At 42.3% G+C, this 25,395-nt stretch overlaps 1 protein-coding gene across 5 annotated transcripts in view; it reads right to left on the bottom strand.

Moving 5' to 3' along the window:
* The window catches only part of GFRA1 (GDNF family receptor alpha 1), a 202,963-nt gene that overhangs the window by 130,621 nt on the left and 46,947 nt on the right, over positions 1–25,395 (bottom strand). For 3 of the 5 annotated variants that reach the window (XM_037496780.2, XM_054690497.1, XM_054690498.1), the window contains one exon: positions 10,580–10,597. The exons of 1 other annotated variant lie outside the window; for it this stretch is intronic. In XM_037496780.2, the coding sequence (XP_037352677.1) occupies positions 10,580–10,597 (18 nt within the window). The remainder of the gene's footprint in view (positions 1–10,579; positions 10,598–25,395) is intronic. One more of the 5 variants, XM_054690499.1, reaches the window with a different exon arrangement.

Raw genomic sequence — 25,395 nt, 5'->3', positions numbered from 1 at the left:
CTGTTGTTATATCAACATTTTGATCATTTTTATGTTTGAATAGTATTTTATACCACATAGTATGGACACCTGTGCTAGCTCCAGGGCTGTGTTATCATCAATAAAACTACTCTGAAGACTTGCATACGGAAGTCTTATTGCTGAACATATACTTTAATTTGTCAGGGGTTTGGATGGGACCTCCTGCCTAATAACTGCACTACTCTGACCCATTGAGAACCCAACCCAGTCTGGTCACTCCAAGAGAAATGAGTGATATGGCCATTGAGAATTCTGAGCAAGTTCAATGGCTTGGATCTGAACTCAAGACTCCTCCTTCACTAGCTGGGAGGCCTTCTTCAAAGTAAAACTAAGTAAGCTTCTGGTTCTATGTCAGCATATAAAAAAATGGGAAGAAAAATGGAGAAAAAGGAGTATGTGAACTCACAGGTTTACTGTTAGGAAGAAGAGACTTAATATATGCAGAGCACTTTATGATGTGTCTGGCACATTTGAAGTAACTACGTAAAGGCATCTCTCTCTTTCATCTTCCAACATACAACACAGATGGTTATATCCTGTGTGTAGTCCATGCAATTTCTCTGCTCAAAAAACAAGATCTTTCTTGGGTTTTGCAGAATGAGCTGAAACTGCTGCCTGGATTTTAAAATATGAAAAGCATTGTTCAAGCTATAAAATTATCAAGTTATTGTTGTTGATGATTTTTTTAAATGAACTGGAATTTCATCAACTCTAGGATGTAATACTCACTGTGCTGATCAGGAACACTGATTGGCTGATTGGTCATCCTTGAGTAGCAAAGGGAGTAATAACATGAGTAATAAAAAATGGGGAAATCAAATAACCAATACTATTCATTTGATAGACAAAATCTTGTCAGTCATCTGGGATTCATAGGGGGCAAAGAAAACAAAAATGATTTGGGCAGTAAACAGGTTGAGAAGACCCCATCACTGGCCCATTCAACCCTGACACAAAGCCTGTTGGGTTCACTGCCCTCTCAACAGCCCATAAATACACTATCATGATTGTCTCTGTCTCCACCCCTATTCAGACCGCCCTCCCCTTACCCCCATGGGTATGCGCTTGTCCTGCCCATTCAAACCTCTGTTCCTTCAAAACCATCTCCAGCACTGCTTTTCCAGCAGCCTTGCCCCTTTTCCAAAACCCCTACCACTGTACTTCCTCCAGGATCGGGAGTGGACAGGGCCACCTGTCACAGACTGACCAGCCTCGAATCACAGGCAACACTGTCAGTTCTTGCAAGGTAGGAGTCTGCAAGCTTGCAAGGTGCCTGCTCATCTGCCATGCCCCTGCTCATTGTACTCTACACAAACCAGAGTAGATAAATATTTGCCAGTTCATTCTAGGTTGAAATGCATTATCCCACAAAAAGGAAAAAAATGGAGATTTTTGGACTCAAAGAGAGGAAATGATTTGGCTTGACTGTCAATATGACTATCTTCTGGCCTCGACTTTATTAAAAAGTCTAGACTGTCCAACAGTGAAGAGAGTGGATGTGCACGTATGTGCACACACGCGCACACACACACACACACACACACACACACGGCCACACACAAAATGCCAGTTGTTCAGTCTTCTATTGTGTTCCCATTTTCATTCCTCAAACATCTATTGAGCACCTACTGTGTGCTAAGCATGACATTTGGCATTAAATTCAAAATAAAAGACAAATCCTTTCCCTCTAGCTCAGCCAGGTAGTGGAGACAGGTGCCACAACCATCACTGTAAGGGAGAGAAGGGCTGAGAGAGGGACAGGAGGCGCTGAGCAACTCCAGGACAGCAGAAGTCCCTGCCTGATGAGGCAGAGTGGGTAAGGATGACCTAGCAGAGAGGATTCAGGCTGAGGTTTGAAAGAATCAGCATGAACAGGGGCATATTTAGGACGGGAGCTAGGTGGCATCTTCTAAGTGATTTCAAGGTCAAATATCATAATGGGTATGAATAGCGCACTAATAAGACATTAGCAGACCATGTGAAAATGGGTCCTCACACACACAGGAGGCATCAGCATCCAGCTGAAGACCCGCAACACCCAGCCCTGGGCCACCCACCATGATGGCGGAACCTGGGTACTTTCCTGAGGACGAGATGCAGAATGGGCCAAGGTTGTTAAAATGAGACGAAAGTGCTCCAAAGGAGCAATCAATAAAAACAAAAGCACAGAGGCGTGGAGAAACATTTTGAAGAATAAGGAACAATCTGCTGAGTGAAGAGGAACAAAGGCGGAAGGGTCCAGGAAATGAGAGCAGGAGGAAGTCTGATCTAGGGTCCCCTCTAGGAAGCTGCTTGTCCATGAGCACCCACATTCAGTCATTCACCAGGGAACACATCACACACACACTGACAAGTATAAAGAACAAGTTTCTATCAACTTGCAAAATGCTTCCCGAAAGAGTGCTTCAGCTACAAACAAAAAATTTGAATAAATCAACTCCAATTGTAATGTTCTCTGGCTTCCAGTAAATCAAGCACCAAAAACAACAGGTGCTTTTGAGAGCATGGGGACGAGGCGCCCCCATTCCTGACTGCTGGACTGGAGGGGACCAGTTGCACCAGAAGTGGCAGGTGATATTGGCAAGTGGGCACCGCCTGTGTCCACAGGCACTCCAGCCAGCCAGCTGATGAACATAGATATCTGGTGACACCCAAGTCAGAACATCCCCTGGATAATGCACAGTCCACACCCACATTGGGAAGAGGTGGCAGAGAGAGGAAGTGGGGGGAATTGGCAAGTGCGTGCCAGTTCAAACAGATAAACTCAAAGCCCCAGGTACCTTCCTGCCCAAGTGGTACCTCTCAAAGCCTCATCACCTGTCCACAGGATCAACTTAAAGGACGGGCCTGTCTTTCCCCTCTGTGAGCAGTAATCAATCTAAAGGGGTACATGGGGCTCTCATCATTGAACAGTAGGAATATTATAAGCACATAACTTCTTTCATTACTGGCTAGCCCAGGCTCTGGAAGAAAATGCAATGCCTTCAATACAGATACTAAACAATCAGTCTCTGCTGTGTATGAGGCAAAACCACCTCGAGCTGGTGGAGGCCCAGCTGGCTGAGGAGTCTTGAGAACAAGCTGGATCTGGTGCGAAGCTGAGGGGCATTTCCACAGTCTGAATGTCTATGCCTCCCCCACCCCACAAATTCATGTGTTGAAGCCCTAATTCCTCATGTGATGGTATTAGAAGGTGGGAGGTGATTAGGTCATAAGAGCAGAGTCCTCAGGAATGGCATTAGTGCTGTTATAAAAGGGACCCCAGAAGGTTTAAAGGTTCTCCCCTTTGGCCATGTGAGGACACAGACTGAGGCAATTGTCTACAGACCAGAAAGATGCCCCCCCCCCCAACATCAGATACTCAATCTGCCTGCAGCTTTGATCTTAGGCTTCCAGTCTCCAGAACTGTGAGAAATCAATGTTTGTTGTTTGAGTCTCCCCCACTCCATCACCAATTTATAGTATTTTGTTACAGCAGCCTGAGCTGCCTAAAATAGGTACAGTCAGGTCCCAAATAAACTCATGGCTCTGAACTTGGCCACATGTGGGCCAGGAAGGTCAAGGATCTGTGACTATGCCCCACTGGGTAGATGAAAGCCCTTCTGTAGGAGTCAGAAGAGCAAGTAAAGGGACCTGAAGTCACACTGCTCAGGCTCAAAATCCCAGCTCAGATGTCACTACCGTAGGAATGGAAAAGTGCCGGTAAGCAGGAGGGGGCTGGAATGAACTATGTCATAACGCCTGGGAGCCAGAGGGGTCAGTAAGAACTTAATGCTCATGTTAATGCAGACACACCTGGTTACATGTAAAATGATTCTAGACAGGCATCTACACAGGTTTTTATACACACATATGTTTATTTACACTCTCAGCTGAGAGGTCTTAAAAGAAATGACTCCCTGGTAGCAACAAGCACACCAACCACCCAAATCTTGGTTTCTAATACCACCCAACAAAAAGAAATGCCTCCTTTGGGCAACATCTGGTTATAGGGTGGGAAAATCAAGAGATGATCGATCCTGGGGCATCTTATGGTGTCAGAAAGTACTGGGAGCTCTCAAAATGGAGAAAGAAAGAGCTAAGTCAGAAAGATCTCACTGTGGTCACGAGAAAATAAATACAACTGAACTGCACTAAATTTCCAGGCATAAATGAATATCCATGTGTCCATATTGATTTAAACAACTGAGTAAGTTAGTAACTAAGAAATAAGAGCCAAATCTCCTGTGCAGAAGAATGACTTCCACTGACATTCCCCTCCATGAAGGGGATAATAACTACCACGTCTAAAGAGTAAGCTGGCATAGATTTCCTTCCAAAGAGCACACTATGGAAAAGAGGAGGAAAAGGAACTCTATGGTGGGAGGATTTGACAAATGATACTTTAGCCAACTGACAAAAGTCAACATCAATAGTCACAGATCAGGTTGCCAATAGCTACCTTTGATAAGATGTGAGGCAAATCATGCTTGAGTTCGGTGATCTTCCCCAAAACTCAACCCCAGGGTAACCATGAAAAAAAAAATCACAGTCAAATTCCAAGAGAGAAGCATCTTACAAAATATTCCCCCAAATACCAGCCCTCCTCAAAATGGTCAAGGTCATCAAAAGCAAGAAAGGCTCAGAAGCTGTCACAGCCAAGAGGAGACCAAGGAGACATAACAACTAAATGGGATGTGGTGTCCTGGGTGGAAGGCCAGAGCAGGAAAGACACTAGGTGAAAACTCAGGGAATCCAAATAAACTATGAACTTAGGTTAATAATAATGTATCAATAGTGGGTCACTAATTGTAACCAATGTACTATACTCATGCAACATGTTAATAGTAGGGGTGTGTATAAGGGAATTTGTGTGCAACTTCACCATCTTTCTGAAAATCTGAACTGTCCTATAAAGTCTCCCAATTTAAAAATCCTGGCTCTATCAAAATGCACTAGTTATGCACCCATGGCAGGTTGACTCCATTCTGTGCCCCAGTTTCCACCTCTGTAAAATGGAGTTTTCTCCTTTGTAAAATATGAGGGTACATTCAATGAGATTCGGTGTCAGCACACAAACGCTGACATTAGTTGTAGCAATATTTTGCACTAAAATGAAATTTTAAAAAGACACGTTATTCTGTTTAGCAGCCTATCAACAGAAGAATCTGAAAGTTGGGGGATTTTACTGATCTGGCAATTTGGAAACACAAGTTTGCTGGGAGGAGAGGCTCTGAAAACTCACCCCAAACTCAGGGCCTGGGACTGGAGTGGATGCAGCACTAAGCTCCTGCAAGGCCAAGTCTTCCCCCAAGGTCACCTGGCAGGAATAAGGCCGCCCTGGGCAGCTCATGGGGAATGTGATTATTTAAATATAGTTATCATTCTCCTAATACATCACACACACACACACACACACACACACAGTGAATTTACGTAAAATTGAATGGTAATGTTGCTCAGTCTGTGCTAAAAAGATGGATGCACTTCCTACATGCCTCAGATTACACTACTGATACACAGTCAGTATTAGCTCATAGGGAGTGTGACCAGGGAACCAACCACTTTTGACCATAAAAAATTTAATGCATTTTTTCTCACTTACCAAGTAACCATATGGCAACTTGCAAGTTTTACATGGAAATGATAACAACAGATTTAATTTATTCACCCAAACCCTACACTCATAAAGAAAACAATACTTCATCATACAGCATTATCCTGGGGACCATAATTCATGGCTAAAAGATCAGAGCTGGATAATAGATGGTCTTCTGGAGTGGTTGGGAAAACCTGAGATCCAGCCCCAGCAGTTGGACCAATAAGTGTGAAAAACGCAGAAATGCTCAAGTCAAGCACATTATAAATGGCAGCGGTCCCTGTCACCACAAGCCCACCCCAACAATTAGTAGGCTTGGCTGAGCTGCTAGAAACCAAAGTATGATTTATCGTTCTCTTCAAATTAGTTAAAGCAAAGCCGTCCATGTGAATTCCAGTATTAATCCGTGTGGTGAAGAGCTGATGTTTCAAAATGGCCCCACGAGCAGGTTCCAACCACAATTCATTTAACAGAAATGCTCAGGAAGCCTCCATTTCACCCAAGTTCTCTAGACAATAGTGGGAATCTGTAGCATGGGATATTTCTGTAGGCTATAGACTCAAATCCACTCATAATTTCTCAGGATAAAGAATCAGCAGGAAGTTGAGTTGGGTGAGGGATCTTCCTAGCTCTCTCATTTTACAGATGGAAAAACTGAGGCTACAGAGCAAAGCAACTCAGTCCCAGCTCCTCCACAAAGGCAGTAAGCCTGCTGGGAACCAAAGGGAGGTCTTCTGACCATACACATGTAGGATGTATCATCATCTATTTATATATAAATAGCATATTTATTTAGTTTGTGCTTGTTGTATATTATTATTTTTTAAAGATTTATGTTTTATTTATTTATGCATACAAGAACTGGGGTGTAGGCCAGAGGTGCAAGGAGTGAGAAGATTCACCAGAGACAGACGGGGGAGCAGAACAGGTCAATCTACTGAAATACACTGCTGAGGAGAGCAGCGGGCTAGACAGGAGAAGTCTGCTGCATCATGTGGGACAGCTCCCTGGCCAGGAATTGAACTTATGCTGCAGTAACTGGCGATAACTTGATAGTGCTGAGACTTTAACCCCTGCGCCACCAGGGAGGCCCCAGTAACACATGATACACTTGTATATATGTCAGAGAAAAGTAGCTTTTTAACCTTAAGATACAGATAGGAATATTTTGATAATGACCTTTAGAAGCCTAATTTGCCAGCCTTAAGGAGAGGGGTCACAAGCCACAGGCTCAGGAATCCCTACGGAGGCTCCCTACTCCCTTGGGCGAGGGGAGTTCTCGGGGAATGGGGCAGAGACCCATGAGGTCAGCTCGAAGGGCCTGCGGGCTGGGCCCTATCTCAGGCCAGCCTGTGTCTGCTCCACGCCCAGCTTGGCACTGGGTTGAATGTCCCACACACTGCCCTAGTGCATGTCATAGCAACCAGTGTGGCAAATTTGAACTAAGACCATATCCATCTTCTACTGAAAACCACTGCAGACATCCTGCCCTCCTCTCCTTGCTCATTTCACACAACTCTCCTTTGCTCTTGGCCTCCAGCCACACCAGCAGCTTCTGATTCTAGAAGGATGGCATGTTCTGGCCTCATGGGCTTCTCCCTTGCAAGTGCCCTCTGTGTTCCCCCAGATGCTCCGAGAAGCTGTCCTTCCTGTCACTCTCCAGTCACCCCATCCTAGGTGGCCGTCCCAGCCAGCAGCACCTCCACCTATGCTAAGTCCACTGCACGGTCCCTCCCGGGATTTGCCTTAGTCATTGATGTGCAGACTTGGCAGCTGGTGTTCCCCAAACTAGACTGTGAGTTCCGTGAGAAAAGGGGCCTCGACAGTGCCCAACTACAAAACAGCAAGGGCCCCATGTCTGAGAGGGATCAAAATTGCTGGAAGAAAAAGCTGTAACAGCAAGAGTTCAGGTGAGAAGCGAGGAGGAGGGAAAGCTGCTGAGTGAGGGCTCCAGTTCACAGCATGCAGCAGAGAACTAACTCCCCAGTGGACTCCAGACTGTGCCCCCTTAGGCTTTCAAACACCCGCGGTGAACTCAGAGCGGATTCCCAGCCGCCCTCTTAATTTGTTTGATTTCAGAATCAAGGTGGAGCCAATGGATGAGCAATCAAAGGTGCTTCAGTAACTCCCACTGAGATGTGCATGTGCGTGCGTGCATGTGTGTGTGCGTGGTCCTGACTCCATTATTAAACCGCGGGAAGAAAAGTGCTCAAAATCTCAAGATTCTAAACACGGCAGACACGCAGCATTTCCTAGTGCATTTGACGTGAAAAGCAATTCTGTGACACTCTGGAATTTCTGAGTGACGTGCAGTGACACATGAGCTCCGCAGGCAGTGGGGAGCAGGGGTCCTAAAGGCTCTCTGAACATGTGGCCTGGAGGCCCTGGTCCTCCCACCACAGAGAGCCCAGTTGTGGGCCCTCTGGGCCCTGGCATGCCTCATGCTCTGGGGTGTGAGCACCACAGTAGGCGACATTCACAGATGAAAGAACCCAAAAAAGCTATAAAATGGCATGGGAGCAAGGTAGAAACACCCCCAAGTGCACACATATGGATACAGAAGGGATGGCATGGTTGTGGCCACTGCGCTGTCACCTGCTGTATCAAGACTGATCTGGAGTGAAATAAAGATAACTCCACCCCGAGGACACAACCTGGGTTTCCTCTGAGAAAGTGTGATGCTGCCAGCTTGGCAAACCCGTTCCCTTTTCTGCCCACTGCACTGCACAGCAGCCCGAGCACCAGGGTCCTCCTCCAGGCACAGAGGTCCATTCTCTTCCAGGCAGGGGCAAACATTTGCGAAGTGGCATCTCCCTAATGGCACTCGACTCCTCAGCCAAACCAAAGCCAGCAGGGCCTGGATGCCCTTGGCATGGTCAAAAGGCCAAAGCCACCCAGAATGGCCCCAGAGTGAACCAGTGCCGTCCACCATCTGAAGCCACAAGCTTTACTCATGGTTTCCTGCCAGCACAGTCCACGGTCCCGGGTGTCAAGTTAATGACACAATTCAGGGATGGAGTTTCAACCACGGAAGATCTGGTGAAGTCATGCCTTAGGTTCTATTTGGGACACACAGAACCTGTCATCTAGGTCTGATGTGACCATCACCACTGAACATTTTGCTGAGCATTAATTTCACGGGCAGAATAGCCAGAAGCAAAGGGAAGGAGGGGGTCCAGCTGGTGAGTTCTTTGCCATTATTCCAGAGCTAGTCTCTCTGTATGAAATGGTCCTAGCTGGCCATAGCCCTGTAAATAATTCACAAAAACAAGTTCAGTTCTCTCCATTTGCAATCCTAGTAATATCTTATAAAGGAGCTGCCGCCCACCATCACGCAGGGCACTGGGTAGCTTGCAGCTTCCGTCTCTGGAAGATGCTATTAAATCTCGATAGCCAGTGATTTGCAGATGATTATAACTTTTGCTCTGCATATCATTGCTACTGACAGGCAAATCCCATCCATCGAATGGCATGACTGATTAAAAAAGGAGGCAAACTTGACATAGGCAGTCTGATAAGCCATTTTTATATCGACTACAACAACCAGGCACACTCTGGCTGGTGCAAAGAAAAGCCAGATCGGATACAAGCCTTTTCTCTCCTGCTGTTCCAGGGACCTCAGATCGCAGACTCCAGAAAGACTTTCCAAACTCAAGCATTTGTGTCTCAAAAAGAGGAATGCATTAGAAGGTGCTTGCATTCTAGATCAAAGAACTGAAACACTGTTCTCATCCCAGAGCAGCCCATTGAACCCCCAATTTGTCAAGGAAGAAGCCTCAGCAGCAAGGGGCCTTGACAGCAGCACTTTTATTACACGAACGATCACGGCACCTCTTCAATTTTGCTCATCTCTTAGTCTCTAGCCAAATGGAACTTATTACTTATAGCTTGTTGGGACTTATGAATTATTTATAAAAGTAGGTCTATGACTCCAGACTCTTAAAAGACAACACAACAGTCCCTTCTTTGTTACTCAGAAGTGCGCTCCTTCAGAGAGCAGACATTTTCTGTAACGTGCACTCCACTTTTGGGGTGAAATAATCACTGTGAACATATCGCGCCTGTAAGATTATTTGGAGGCTATTTATGGGATGCCTGGATGTATTTTTAAACCAGTCTCTTTTATTCTAAGCCAGGCTTGGATTCAAGAACGATGCAGCAGATGTGTGCCACAAACCTACTTCCCAGCTTGAATTCAAACGGTTTTGCCCTACCCCCTCTACCTGGTGAGTTTCAGACTATGATTAAAACAAAGGGAGCAAAACAGTGTGGCTGCTCCCGCCGAAGGGGCATCCAGCAAGTTCAGCCAGGCCATGCCCGCGAGCAGCCAGGAGCACAGTGGTTGTGCATGCCAAACAGGGACTAGAACTCGTGCCAAAGATGCGGTCTGGGATTAGCCTTTCCATCTCCAGCAACTGGGGAAACATGACCTGGGCTGGTAAAACAGGGATGACATCACACACGCTCGCCTGGCCCTGTCTCAGTGGCAGATCCAGCTACTGGGGAGGAGTGTGCGAGAGATACTTGGGTTGAAAGAGAGAGGCCATGATCTTACCCATACCTCCAAGACAGCAATGTGTTTGCTTGGCAAAGAGACCCCCTACATGGAGCTGCTCCATGACGCTGTGACCAAGTAGCAGCAGCTGACCCTGATACAGGAGCCCTGAGGGTCAAGGGCTTCCACCTAATACTCCACCTCTCACCTGCTCCCCACCAGGCTCACAAATCCCACCGCATCCCTGCCCGATGAAAGGGTCTCAGTCATGGCCACTCCCCGATGTCCAATGCCCATCCAAGCTCCAAACACAATCGAGAGGAAGAAAACAGAGGCTGGACAGAAGAGACCCAGTGAGGCTGATGGCACCTTGGGCCTCTGTCTTCATGGGGCCCTCTGAAGGCTCACAGAGTCTCAAAGGCCCATGATCATGAGCTCCAAAGAATACAGCCAATGGAAAAGCAGGCAGGGGGCAGTGTGCTTACCTTGCTGGAAGACATCTGCTGGGAGGGAGGAAAAAGAGAGAGCAGGGGAGAGAGAAAAGAGAACAATGTATTAATAATGATGCTGAGAATGACAGGGATGATAAGCACAGCTAACATGCTGACTCTGCTAAGCGCTCTTCACACAATACTTCCTTTCACTGGGAGGCAGTGGTTAAGAGCTCGGCTCTGGAATGAAGCTGCCTGGGTTTAAATCCTGGCTCCACACTTATGAACTCTGTGGCTTACAGTTCCCTAAACCACAAATAGATAGCATACTAGAAAGATTAAACAAATTATGCCCTATGTTTTAAGGGCTTAGAACAGAACCCAGCATCAAGGAAATATTCAAAACATGCAACATTTGAAAAGATTACTCTCATAACAGCTCTGTAAGATATTATCTTCATTGTAGAAATGGGGAAACTGAGGCTGGGGAAGGTCAGAGAGGTCACACAGAGGAGCAAGGCATGATCTCAGGATTGAACCAAGTCTGCTTCCAGACACCTTCTTCTTAGCCACTACTAACCTGCTAGACTAGCTTAAAATAACAAAAGCAACAACACACAGAGAGAGGACAAACAAGGTGGTTCCATACTGAAATAGACAAATGAAACATTGGTGTGAATGTTCTACATTACAGCTCACAACTAATGATACCATGTCTTCATATTAAATCCTAGATCAAAATCTGTTAAAAGGTGAAAAAATGTTTTCAACAAGTATGTGTGAGGCCATACAGTTGCCTGTATGCCAAGCACTACATCTATTTGTGGAAAATATACAATGAGCAAAAACATAAACAAGCAGTCACTAACTAACATCTCACAAAGAGTAGCTTCTAACATGACTTGTAACACCTTACATTTGGTTTTCCTTATTTCTGAACTTTATGTAAGTGGACTGATATGACTTTTTTCTGTCTGCCTTGTTGCCCAGCAGGTCAGGGACATTGTCCATGCTATAACATGTAGTCAACCAGTTGACCATCCATTTTCACCACTGTATAGTATTCCACCATGTGATTATATCACACTTTATATCTTCTAGTGCTCATGAACATTTGGGTTACTTTCAGTGTTTGCCAATCAGAAATACTGATACTGCTGTACCTATCTCTTGATGAACATAGGTGTATTTACCCAGGTGATTTCTGATTTGTCTTAGGTGCACTTAGCTCAGCCCTTCCATTGTTCCCAACAATCCCCAAAGTATTCTTGCCTGCTCATACTTTTTCCTTCAGTACTATGACAGCACTGGCAGGCAGATACACTCCAGCACCACCTCAATGTGAGCCAGTCCCTGCTGATAGGATTATAAACAGGTACAAATCTTGTAGAAGATAGTATCACAGTATGTATGGAAATGTTCAATATGCATTCCTTGATCTAACAATACCACCTCCAAAAATGTAATCTAATGAAATAGCCGAAGGTACAAAAGAAGTCTACGAAGAAGTTCATCATAGCATTAGGTATAATGGCAAAACAATGAAACTTGCTTGTTTGTTCGTCAAAAGGTAATTAAACCAAAAGTAAAATGTTCCTGACAATGGATGGTGGTGCAGCCATTTAAAATGGGTATTTACAGACTTTGATTACTTTTGAATGAAAAAATCAAGACAGTAACATGAAACATATATGCCCAGTCACGTGCACCTCTCTGGCAACATGAAGGCAGAGGTGTGATGATGATCAGAGAAATACTTATCTTTATGTAATGGGATCTGGGGTCATTTTTTTAATCTTATGGATGTATTCTGTAATATTTTAATTTTTAACAATGAACATGTCTTACCTTTATAAACTGAATTTTAAAACTTAAGTTATTTGCGCCTTAATAACTACGTAAGAGCTCTATCGTCAACAAAACTTGTCAGTTATCAACTGAAACATCAGTTCCTACCAGGTCACCAAAAGCCCAGGTCCCATGACTAGAGCAGAGGAAACACTTACCTTGAGAAGGACCACATCCAGCTCCCCGAACAGACCACATTTACATGATCTTGCTAGTGGAAAGCACAATCCAAGCCACCCACCCTCTGATCAGCCTGCACACCTGGAAGAACCCCCTCCTTGGCTTTGAAATGTCACGGCCACTGTGAAGTTCCTCACAGTTTTCCCCACACAGAGGGAATTTGCTGTTTCCGCCTCTGTGCTCTTCCAGTAATTTGTGCAAGTTGCAATTATAGCTCATATTATAATTAGTTATTTATGTAGGCCATGAGCTCCTGAGCACAAGAGTTATGTGCCTTAATCACCTTTGTGGGTCCTGATTGCCCGCCAGGGTGTGCTCCCACACCAGAGGGAAGGAGAGGAGCTGGTCGGTCTTAGCATTCATCAGGTTCAACCTCGTCATTTTGCAGATGAGGAAACTGAGTCCATGAGAAGTTAAAAGATTTTTCTCAAGGTCATACTTGGAAGTCAGGACTACATGAGATTCATTTAACCTTAATGAAGCACAAAATCTCATCCCTACTATTATCAAAGTACAAATTAGAGATTTATCATTCTCCTCTAATGAATTCAGACAAAATTTTCCAACCTTGAAAACATCAGTGAAATAAGATTAGTCTTTCAAATAATGATCCAGGCTGGACATCCGTCCAGAATCCTCAACCTCCTCTCCAGGGTTTTTGATAGTGAGCACTTTCTTCGAAATTTAGAACTGATTTGAATCACTGGAAAGAATCAGTGGGCCAAGTGGAAGGAAGTTCAGGCAGTGACTTAGTGACTTTATTCCTTCCAATCCCATTGTATATTTCAGGCTTTTGCAGACAAATTTACATAGAGCACTATTCATATCTTCTATTCCACAAAACTCTTGATTTTTACAGATGCAATTTTAGATTTTTTTTAAAAACCCTGTTCGGCTTCATTTGCATTTTGCACCTTTTTATTTGAATGTAAATTTTAATAAACACTAGTATAAATATTGCAACAATTTTACCCATGAGTTATCTTGTAATTTACACTCTAAATTTCTGTCTTTTGTAGGCTGTGAGATAAATCACTCCATCCTTAGCATTATTTAGCTCTTCTGCTCTGTATAATAATGGCTTGGGTACACCTTTAAAATTCCACCTCTCTATACTGAAACACCCATCCAGGCTAGGGCTCAACTAATTCATGAACAAAAGGATGGAAAATAAGTGAGAAAAGGGAGATTCTGTGCTGTTCGGTTACATTTTAGAAACACTCAACACACACACAAACTGTGAGCCTCGGATGAAATCAGTCATTGAAATCTCCTTAGCATCTACACTCCATGTCCACCATCCTCTGTTAAATTAGAGAGATTAGTCATTTAGAAAGATCCAAAGGCCTCAAATTTGGGTGTGATAGTCTCCTTTTAGTCTAAGCAACCACTAAAAATTATTTGGGAGTCAATCACTTATTGCACTCTCTGAACTTGAATTTCCTCTTTGAGGACCTGGGGATAATTTAATACCCACTCCGCAGCCTTGGGAAGATGTGGGACAGAATTTAAACAAACGTTTCCCATCAGCTGTTGGGGAGTCATTGAGAGTAAGACAGGGGCCATCTTTCCTGCTCTCCCAGGACCTAGAAAACACCTCAATAAAGAGTTGGGAGTTGCCCATCCTCACCCTAGCCAAGGGTAGGTTGAGCCCCAAGGACGCCAGGGACACTGGTGCAGAGGAAATGAACTTCTTCAGACAAAGCTCTGCTCATACCCACTCCCCAAGGGAGAAAACCTCAACCCCAATGATTCACATGAACAAAGAAAGCTTGTTCTCCCGCCCTACCCCCACCCCGAGCCATGCTGCTCCTATAGATAGATGAAAAGGCATGTATAAGCTGGTGACTCAGATGAAGGAAAAAGAAAAGAAGAAAGAAGAAACTCAGACTTTCTTAGCCTCAATGTCCAGTTTCTTCCACTAGCAATGAACATCAAGGAGTATTCTCCTCTTACACAGCTGAGAGATTGCACCCCTGGATCTTTAAGGGGCAGAGCCATGAGAATATTTATTATTATTAATAAATTATGGCAATTAGGCCAGCGATTCCTAAATGTGGCTGATTAAAAACTTTCTTGAGAGCTCCTCATCCACATGGCTAGTGTTTACCGCCATTAAAAATGATTTAACGACAATCTGGGCGAACCCCTCTCTTTGCCGGGGTTAATAATTAGCAGTGCACAGAGCTGCTCGGGTTAAGTGAGTCAGTGTCCCTTTATGTATCTATGGCTTTATTTTATGAGGAGAACTGGATGGCAGTCTTATTGCCCATTCAGTCGGCTCGGGATAATTTACTATTTCAATCCACAATCCATAACTATGGTTAGAGAAACCCTCACTGTTATTACAATATCACACTTAACCACACCCCAAGCACTAAAGATATGCCAAATAGTGAAAGCATGTCCAACTTCCACAAGACGGGGGAGGCAAAGTTACCAGTTCTCAAACAATGGAATCATACGACTCTCTCAATTTTGCTTTCTTTTCTAGGTTAAATTATATATGAGGGGAGTTTAGTTTCTTGAAAATGCATGCACTTAACTCCCATTTAAGAAGTCTCACCTGGGGAGACAGCTGTCTTGTGAGTCCTCCTGTGGTTTGAGCTACTGAAAGAAAATTCTCTTTCAAGTACAAGTGCTTTTACAGGAAAGCACTGTAAATTTTACTCGGACCCAACTATGCAGGAGCAAAGAGAGGGATGTAAGGAGCAGTTGGAATGAATGCTGCTTTCCTGAATGGGGTCAAGTTCACCATTAACTAGAGTCAAGTCCAAGATCAGTTGAGTTACTCCCTTGTCAAATTTCAAAACCAGCAAATTCTGAACATGCATATGAAGAGAAACTCAAATTCAGTCTGTATACTTATGCAAATCTCTGGGAATGAAGTGAATGCTTTCTTTTCTATACCAAAGCATGAAGCCCACCCATGTTTTCCATTCTGACTGCCAGCACTCCGCAGGAGTTCTGCTTTTAAGTGATAAAGCCTAGGTCCAAAAGATGGCTCCCCCAGGGGACAGGGTGAACTGCTTCTCTCCCACATATGACCCAGTGGCAGTCACTACATGACTGTGGCCACTGGGTCGCAATGACCAAAGATGGGGTCCTAGCCTCTCACCAGGTGTAAACCTGGGGTGAAATCTCGTGTAGCCTATATTCTCATCTATGTATCAGGTTGGGTAAGAATAGGAATTTTCCCCATCACAAGGATAGCATGATGATCATGTTGGATAATTAAATCAGCTTAGAGCACACAGACCTGGCAGACAAATGACTAGGTTCAAATCCTCGCTGATCCATCCTCCTAGCCAAGGAGAGCTAGCTATTTAACCACTCTGAGTCTCAATTTCTTCATTTGTAAAATGAAGATAATAAAACTTACCTTTCAGGATTCATGAAGACAACCAAATATGTATTTTTTTTGCTACTTTATGAATTTCTCTGGATATTAAATCAGATAATATGGATAAGAATGTACAATTACTAGTACTCCAAAGACTTCTATGAATAGCAGTGATATTAGTCAACAAATACTTATGAACTGTCTACCTTTTGAAAGACCTCTGTGGCTCATATAGCACTGCACAAGTATCACGAGAGGAAGTTCTATGGAAATAGAATGATTGTCAAAATTTCTTTTTGCCATCATGTAACTACATACTATTAAAAAACAATACAATTCTCAAATATTACCTTGTGAAGTAATGAATTTTTTTTAATCTTTGACATTGGAAATCCAATGACATTCTATTTGCCAATACCAATGATCTCAGGGATTGTGATTAGAACACAAAAGGTCCAAAAGCCCAGGACTTGACCTTTATTTTTGGTGCCACTTACTCCTCTGACATTGCTGGCCTCCATGGGGCCTGTCACCATTTTTCAAGATCACTACGTAAGGGGCTCACTACTTAAGGGGTTTACCCAGTCCTGCCTGGCCCCACACTCCCTGGGGGCCTAGAGCTCAAAAGGGGTAGCGATTCATAGTTAAACCCACTCTGTGAGGTTCTGAGAAGAATTTGCCTGAGAAAAGGGTTCTGTTGCTTTACTAAACAAATTAAAGTTTGAACACAACAAATCACTTACACAGAGCCCCTTCCTGTCCGGTGCAGGTCTGGGCTCTCCTGGAGCATAGCCAGAGTCCAGGGCACGACCAGAGCCCATTTGGCCTCCACGGCACCACCGGAGACTGTGATTAGTTTTCTGTGTCTCCACAGCCAGATAGCTCAGGCAGCCAGGTGGCCACAGGGCCACACTCCAGCTTCTCCAAGGCACATAGGCGACTCCGACTGAGCAGAGGAGCCCAGTGAGTCTTGGTTATTAACGACTAACCGGAAGGCCCCCCTCCTCAGTCTCTAGCTCTCTGTGCCAAAAACTAACCTATTTTTAATGCTGAAAGGCCTGGTGTATCGCTCTCTTTTTCCTTCTCTGTCTTGTTTTGGACTCAGACCCAGGAAAGTTCTATGCTTTTCCTTGTTCCCAACCTCCCTCACCTCTAACCATGTGAGAAATGAAGTCCCACACTTTGCCTGTCATTGTCATATCTAAGAAGATATGTGACAGTCAAACTAATGCCTTTTATTTGTAAGTAAGAAAAAAATTTTGAAAAGCTCTAAGCATCTTCCAGCTACATTTTCTCGGGAACATGTTGCCAATGTGGGGCTATCTTAGGCCACATGCCTATGCCCCATCATTCCTACTGACTTGAGAAGGCAGTGCAAGGTAGGCAAGCCAGTAAGTCCCTAACATTTTTATGACATTCTATCCCAAGTATATCTCATTCCTAGCAGGGAGGGATAAAGCTCTTAACTACTGAAAGAACATAAAAAAATAGATTTAGGAATAATACTTTTTACGATTGCATTCTGTATACTGTGAAAGTTATGTTCAAATCTGCTAGTACTTTATGGAGCTGATAAAGTAGAACAGTATGGCTTCCCAGCTAACAGTGTATTTTATATCCATTTAAAATGTTTTCTCTTAAATTGAATTACTTCTTGAGTAATTATAATAAGACTAATCTGGGCTTAATGAATTCATGTACAAATACTTTAGACTGCATTATTAAAACCTCTATGATATGAAGCTATATTAAACTCAATCCCTCTAGCAACCAGTGTTTTTCTTTGAAAAGAACAGCACACATGATTTCTCTGAATTCTTTTAAATCAGCTAAGTGAGGAATCACAAGAAGCCACCTGAACAGCTCAAACAAAAGAGGATGCTGACAAATAACAATGTTTGGATTTCCCCAAACTTATGTAATTATTAATTGAGAGTCAGAAAATATTTTCATGAGACATCCACATGTGCACAGGGCTAAGGAGTTGGTCCATCTTTCTGAAGAACTCAGCTACAACTTTGGTCAACAGTGCCATTGGGAAATATAATAAAAGTGAGCCCATGGATGGCAGCTCTCATGTTCCTAAACATGTCCAAACCCAACTGTCTAAATATCAAGATTTAAGTTTACACTGCAGGCCTATATAGCCATTCATCTCCGAGATTCAGTTCCTCCATCTGCAGTCTGATTTCTACTAGATAAGATAATTTCTAAGGTCCCTCCCAGTTCTAAAACATGTTGGTGTTAAGTTTAAAATTACACACATTACAGCAAATGGGCTTCTACTGCATGTAGCTTATTCCTCATCTTGTTCACACTAAATTACATCCACAGACAAAAAAACCTTCATTCCCTGCCATTCGTATACATCCACAAACATATCCATAATACGGCTGGTGATTTCAAATTTATCTCCAGATATTGTCTCGGTGGTAGAGTATTTTTCCCATTACAGATAAATTATGAAGCAGCTGAAACCTTTAAGGTTACAGTGCCTTCTCAAATCAATTTCTATGTGCACCCCCCCAACACAGACTTCCTGAAAGATGCTCTTTCATCTTCATTTCCAAGCCAACTGATTGTTTTTTTCACATATCTATTCCTCCAGCAGTTCTGCGAGATCCGGTTTTAATAGGATTGGTTACCCAGTCTCCTAAATTCAAACTAGATATTTACAAATATCCAGCGGAACAAACCTCTCCTTGCCAGGTGATCATTACCGGGATGGACATCATTAAAGTAAACATAAGACAATGGCCATCATCATTATTCTGATGGCTTGGCACAAATTACTATCAGGAGAATGCCCAGGAGCCAAAGACAATTAAGGTCTGAGTTCAGAGAAGCTGCCCCCAACATCAAGCATTGCTGATTAGAATGCTTTAAGAGTAAATATGTTTCAGCAAATTGGCCCACGTCTTTAAGGAGAAGGCTTGATGTGACATGCTCTGGCCTGACCTTCATTTCCAGGGGTATAGGTTATGGCCTGCCCCCACCTTCCCCAAAGCCCCCAGAATAAACAGGCACAAATCATGTAAGCACCCTGGGTTCCAAAAAGGGTTTGATGAGAAAATCTCTGCACTCCCTCACAGTTCTACATTCTATAATGAACATCACCAGGGTCTTTCATTAGGATGCTATGTGCCCCCGCATTACCTGTTCTCTGTGCACTTGTAAATTTCTCTCCTTCTCTTCAACTGAGCTTAAAACTTCGTGGTAACAGGATCCTGTGTCTGTTCACATCCCCAAGCCCAAGGCAGACTATTAGAGCAGGACAGGTACATTTCAACATTAATAATAACTAGAATGTTTACAGAGCTTTCTATCTATATCAAGGACTATTTACATACTTTACATCAATTGCCTTCATCCTCTGAATCACCCTAAAAGGTAGCTCTTGTTACCATATTACAGGTAAGGAAACAGAGGCCCAAAGGGGTTAACAAAGTTGCCAAAGGTCACAGGGAAGAAAAGGGTCTGGGGTTCAGAGCCCAAACTGGCAGGCACTAGGCCAGCCTGTCTCTCAGTGACAGTTCAGTTGACAGAGGTGTGGAAGAAGAACAAGCAGAGACACCTCACTCCTTCCAAACCCCCCCAGAGAGTTCACTTGTTCAATGTCATAATCTCCATTTTCCTAGAACTCCAAAAACACTTTTTATCTTTATTATCTGTGGATATGGGATATAACTGCAGAAACCAGCTAAATGTACCTTGACTTTTAAAAAACTTTTTAAGATTCCCTTTTAAAATAAATACGCAACAATCGCAACAGATTTCTGGCAATGGCTAAAGAAAGGATAAGAACATGGAGAAAGGGCGCAGATCGAGATGAAAAGATAAGAATTCCAGGGAGTGGGAGAATAATAAATCCAGGGCACGTGACTGACCCAGAGGCAGAGAAGCAGGGGGAGGGGAAGGGGCAGAAGATGAGGTGACAAGGTGCAGAGACACACGAGCTGGGAACCTGAGGTCAGAGCACCCAGGCTGTCTTCCTGGCTCTGGATGGCCTCAGGCTCAGTCAGCATCTCTGACTGATCCTCTGTGAGTTGTAAGAATTGGAGGCTACTAAGCTTATTAAGACTTAACACTGTGGCTGACACTTGGTAAAAGCAGGTAACATAAAGAGGAACTTGTGAGAAATTAAGTTTCAGGGTATCATTAAGATCAACAAAATTCTCTGACATTCTGGCAACTATGCTCATTTGGGATGAATAAAATGTACTTGCCTGAATTCAGCAACCGAATGATCAGAGCAGTCCAATGACATCTGCCTGAGTCTACTCCCCTGCCCTCCAGCTCCCCAGTCCCCCAGCTTTTCAGGGCCCCAGGCCCCAACTTCCCAGGCCCTAGCCTTCAGAACCCCAGTCTCCAGCATGAAGTAAAGCAACAGAAGGAACTGACAGGGGATAACATTTTTACCAATGAGCATTCACTCTCTCTAGTCAGATTTGTTCCTTTGGAAGCAGGATCAATGTTTATCACAAGTATTATCCTCGAAGTTTACCCACACTCTATATCAGGGAAGGGCTAGTATTTTTCACAGGTTGCTGAGAGATAATAATTAAACATGAACTATAGGTACTTCGTGAATATTTTAGAGCAAAGGTCTTCCTGGAGGGAAAGCACATCTTTTTAAAGTTATCCACTCCCAAGCTTGGTAGCCAGCTGGCTCCTCTCTCTCCTGCACCCCACGTCACAGCTGTCACTGCAGGACCTCGAGTTGGGCTCGGCTCTCGGACAATGAGGCCAGGCTCAGAGAGCCAAGCGGCACAGATATCCAGAGCTGCAGACACTTTCCAGCCACACATTTTCATCCATGGGAAGATGAGTCAACAAGCAATGAGTGCGCCCCACAGATCGTACCTGAGTATCGTTCTGAAAAAAGAAGTGTAAGTTCATTTGGCCACTTAAGATTCTTTTAAACTTGTATGATATTATTCACTGGCTCAACAGAGTCATGAAATCTGAACATAATTTCATGAAGGATTTTGTGGCTGGCTTGCCCTGAAAAGGGGGATTGTGTTGTCTTCCAGAGCATAAGAAATTTTAGTCCTGTTTTGTATATATGTATTTTCCTGAAGCATCAAGGTTATTTCTTCAAGTCCAGAGAGCTGGACTCTAGTTGTAGCTGGTTATGGATAGTGGCTTGGTCTCACTTGGGATACCTCAGCTTCCTCATCAGTAATTGAGAATAAAACCTGCCTTAATTCCTTCTTAGAGGAAAAAAACAAGATGATGGATGGGATCACACTCAGAAAAAACCACACACATGCAAATTTCCTGATAATTTTAGTGTCCACTGGAGCTGATACACTTTCAGGAACAATGAATGAATGGAACCAAGGGAAGGTAAGAATTGCAGGAAGGTCCTTACAATCAAGGAGTAGCCAAAGCAAAGGTAAAAAATTCTACATGAATTCTACAGAGACAAAGAGAGAAGATTCAAGTATGGGGCTCTGAGCAGGCTTCGTGAACCAGGTACATCCTGAGCTGGATGTAAAGGGCAGCCCTAAACATAACCAACATTCACTAAATCCTCCTTTTAACAAGCTTACTTGACTATTTCATCTAATGTTCACCAAAACTTTATGCAGCAAATATCATTATCATCTTAATTTACCAGTAAGTTAATTTGCCAAAGATCCCACTGGCAATCGATTGTAATAGCGCACACTCTCATCACAACTGCCCTGTAACACTCAAAGGGTAGAAATGACAGATACAGAGCAACAGGAGAAGTGAGTCAGTGGGAAATCAAAGAAGAGATACACAAAGAGAGATGGGCACCATATTCACAGACTGAAGGACTCAATATTGTTAAGAGATTGGTTACTCCCAAACTGATCTATAGATTCAACATACTCCCAGATTGCACAGGAAATGATAATCCAATTTCAAAGTTTTATAAAGAATACAAGACTCTAGAATAGCCAGAGCTATGTTTAAAAAGAAGAGCAAAGTTGAAGGACTGACATTACTGAACTTCAAAACTACGTTAATCAAAACTGCTATTGGCATTAGGACAGATAAATAGATAAATAAAGCAGACTAGAGAACCCAGGAACTTGAATTTTACAATCAACTTGACTTTTGACAAATTAACTAATGCAATCTAAGGCTCTTCATTGTATGGTACTAGAACATCCATAAAGAGAAAAACAAACTAGGACTCCTACCTCGTACCATACAGAAAAATTAATTCATATATGTCACGAACCTACAGCTAAAAGGAGAATACTTTTAGAGAAAAAAAATACCCTCATAACTTAGAAGTAGGTAAAGATTTCTGAAACAAACAAAGCAATAGAAAGAAGAGAAAAAAAATCATCAAAATGAAAAATTTCTGCTTAATGAAGAACACTCTTAGAAATATGAATCAATAAGCTATTTTTGAGAGACAATATTTACAAAAGTTCTATCTAATGATGGTCTGATATTCACAGTAGGAAAAGAACTTCAACTCATTAATAAAAAGATAAACAATCCAACTCTTAAAATTGGCAAAACATTTAACAGATACTTCACAAAGGGAGATACATAAATGACCAATAAGGATATAGAAAGTGTCTAATTTTTCTAGTCTTAACTAGTCTTAGGGAAATTCAAATTCAAATCACAGTAATAAATGTATAACTCACCACAATGGCCAAAATAAAAAAGATGCACAACACCAAATGTTGACAAGAATGAACAGTAACTCTAACTCTCATCCATTGTTAGTGGTAGCACAAAATGGAACTACTTTGGGCAAAGATCTAACAACTCCTTACAAAATTAAACATATACCTATACCATGATCTAGCCATTCTGCCTATAGGTATAACACAGAGAAATGTTATACTCAACAGTAATATGAAGGAACAAAAAAATAGTAATATATACAACAACATAAATGAATCTCATAAATTTTACGCTGCGTGAAAGAAGCATTATACAAGAGTACATACTGTGTGGTTTCATTTATATAAAATTCTGTAATAGGCAAATTAACCTATAGTGGAAAAGAAAGAGACCATTAGTTGCCTCTAAGGGGCTAGGAAGAAGAGGTTGTATCTGACTAAAATGGGAAATCAGGAAACTCTGGGGAGATGGCAATATTCTATATCATGGTAAGAGTTTAGGTTGCACAAGTATATGGATTTGTCAAAACTCACAAATGGTACATTTCAGATCAGTACATTTCACCATAAGTAAAATACATAAACAAATACTGAATTCAAATTAAAGAATCTAGTCGGTGGGTATTTTGATATTCTTTCAACTTGTGTTTGAAATGTGTCATAATAAAACATTGAGAACATGAGTTCCCGGAACTGGATGTTAGTTATGTACAGTAGAAAAGATACATCTTGTACTAAATATTCTACACCTAAGCATCACTGAAGTTTTTTTTAAGATTGTGCATTTTAAATACCAATTCTGAATAAATTTCCCACATATCTGATTCTTCTAGCTCCTCAGAGGTGCTTTAACTATTCTGTTCATTTTCCCTGTAGGTCTAACAATCTCTGTTCTCAGAATTATCAGGTAAAGGACCTTTGCAAGGTCCTTTTGCAAAATTTCACATAGTAGCAATGATGTCTCTGAGGAAGAGTAGTAGAAAAAGCACTAAATTGGGATAAGGCTCCTATTCATGAATTGAAAGACTTAATAGTATTAAAAATGGCAAGAATCCCCAAAAGGATCTACAGATTCAACACAAAACTATCAAAATTCCAATTTCCCTTGCAGAAATGGGCAAGCTTATGCTAAGTTTTACATGGAATCTCAAGGGATCCCAAAGAGACAAAACAATCTTGAAGGATTGTTCAATATAGTTGAAGGACTCACACTTTCTGATTTCATAACTTACTGCAAAGCTATAGTAATCAAGAAAGTAAGGTAAAGGTATAAAAACCAGATACATAGCTCTATGGAATGGAATTAAGAGTCCAGAAATAAACCTCAGAGCTACGATCTATTGAATTTTGACAACACTATTCAGTGGGGGAAAAAAGTAATAATCTTTTCAACTAAAAGTGTTGGGGCAAATGGATATTCACAAGCAAAAGATTAAATCATACCCTTATCTCATACCATACATAAAAATTAACTCAAAATGGATCAAAGCATCAATTATAAAAATTCTTTGCAAAATCAGGCATATAAATCATCAAGATTTTGGATTAAGCAATAGTTTCTTAACTATGACATCAAAAGCACAAGCAAGAAAAGAGAAAACAGACAAACTAGACAAAATCAAAATTAAATCTTTTGTGTTTTAAGAAAGTGAAGTCAACCCACAGAATTATAGAAAATAACTGCAACTCATCTATCTGATAAGGCACTTGTGCCTGTGTTACATAAAGAACTATTACAACTCAATAATAAAAAGATAAACAACTCAATCTTAAAATGGGCAAGAAACTCAACAGACATTTCTCCAAAGGAAAGTAAAACACAACGAGATACAATTTCACACACTACTATGGCTATAATCAAAAAGATAGATACTAAGAAGTGTTGGCAAAGATCTGAAGAAATGGAAACCCTTGTAAACTGCTGGTGGGGATGTAAAACGCTGTGGCCACTATTCAGCAAAGAGTCTAGCAGATCTTCAAATGGTTAAATATGGAGTTGAACATATGATCTGGCAATTCCACTTCAAGATGTATACTCAAAAGAAAGGAAAACACTTTTCCATACAAAAACTTATACATAAATGCTGACAGCAGCATTATTCACAATAGCCCTCAAATAGAAATGATCCATATGTTTGTCAACTGGTGAGTGGATAAATAAAACATGGTGTATCCATACAGTGGGTATTATTCTGCAATAAAAAGAAATGAAGTACTAAAAATGCTACAGTATGGGTTGAACCTAGAAAGTTTCTGGTCCATAAGGGAAGCCAGCCCCAAGAGACCACATACTGTGTGGTTTCATTCATACGTAATGTCCAAAACAGACAAATACAGAGACAGAAAATAGATGAATGGTGGCCTAGGGCTGGAGGGGCTGAGAGGATGGTGGTATAAGAAGAGTTAAGGTTCTTTTTAAGATAAAGAAAACATTTCAAAAGTGATGATCAGATGAATGCACAATTCTGTGAATATACTAAACTCACCTACCTGGACACTTTAAATGGGTGAATTGCAGGGTGTGTGACTTATATCTCAATAAAGCTGCCTGATGGGGAGAAAAAGGAGTCCTTATGATTGGGAATGTCAGCCTCTACCTTGGTAGGCGCAGAGAAAGCGATGCACAGATAAAGGACAGCACCTCTCTTCTCCAGGGATGGCTCTTGCTGCTTCAGTCAAAACCTAGCCACGTGTGGCTACGGAGCATGTGACCACAGCATGTCCAAGTTGGGATGTGCTCCAGTGTAAAATGGACACTGGATTTCAATGACTCAGTCAACACCCAAAGAAAATAGCTCATTAATAATTATTTTTATTTAATAACACACTGAACTGGTATTCTGGGTGAAACTGAATGTATCATTCAAATTCATTTCACC

The sequence above is a fragment of the Talpa occidentalis genome, unplaced genomic scaffold (assembly GCF_014898055.3).
Source record: "Talpa occidentalis isolate TD23 unplaced genomic scaffold, MPIMG_talOcc4v2.1 talOcc4.8, whole genome shotgun sequence".
Classification (NCBI taxonomy): domain Eukaryota; kingdom Metazoa; phylum Chordata; class Mammalia; order Eulipotyphla; family Talpidae; genus Talpa; species Talpa occidentalis.
The sequence above is the reverse complement of the archived record's forward strand: the minus strand, read 5'-3'. Positions and strand labels throughout refer to the sequence as shown.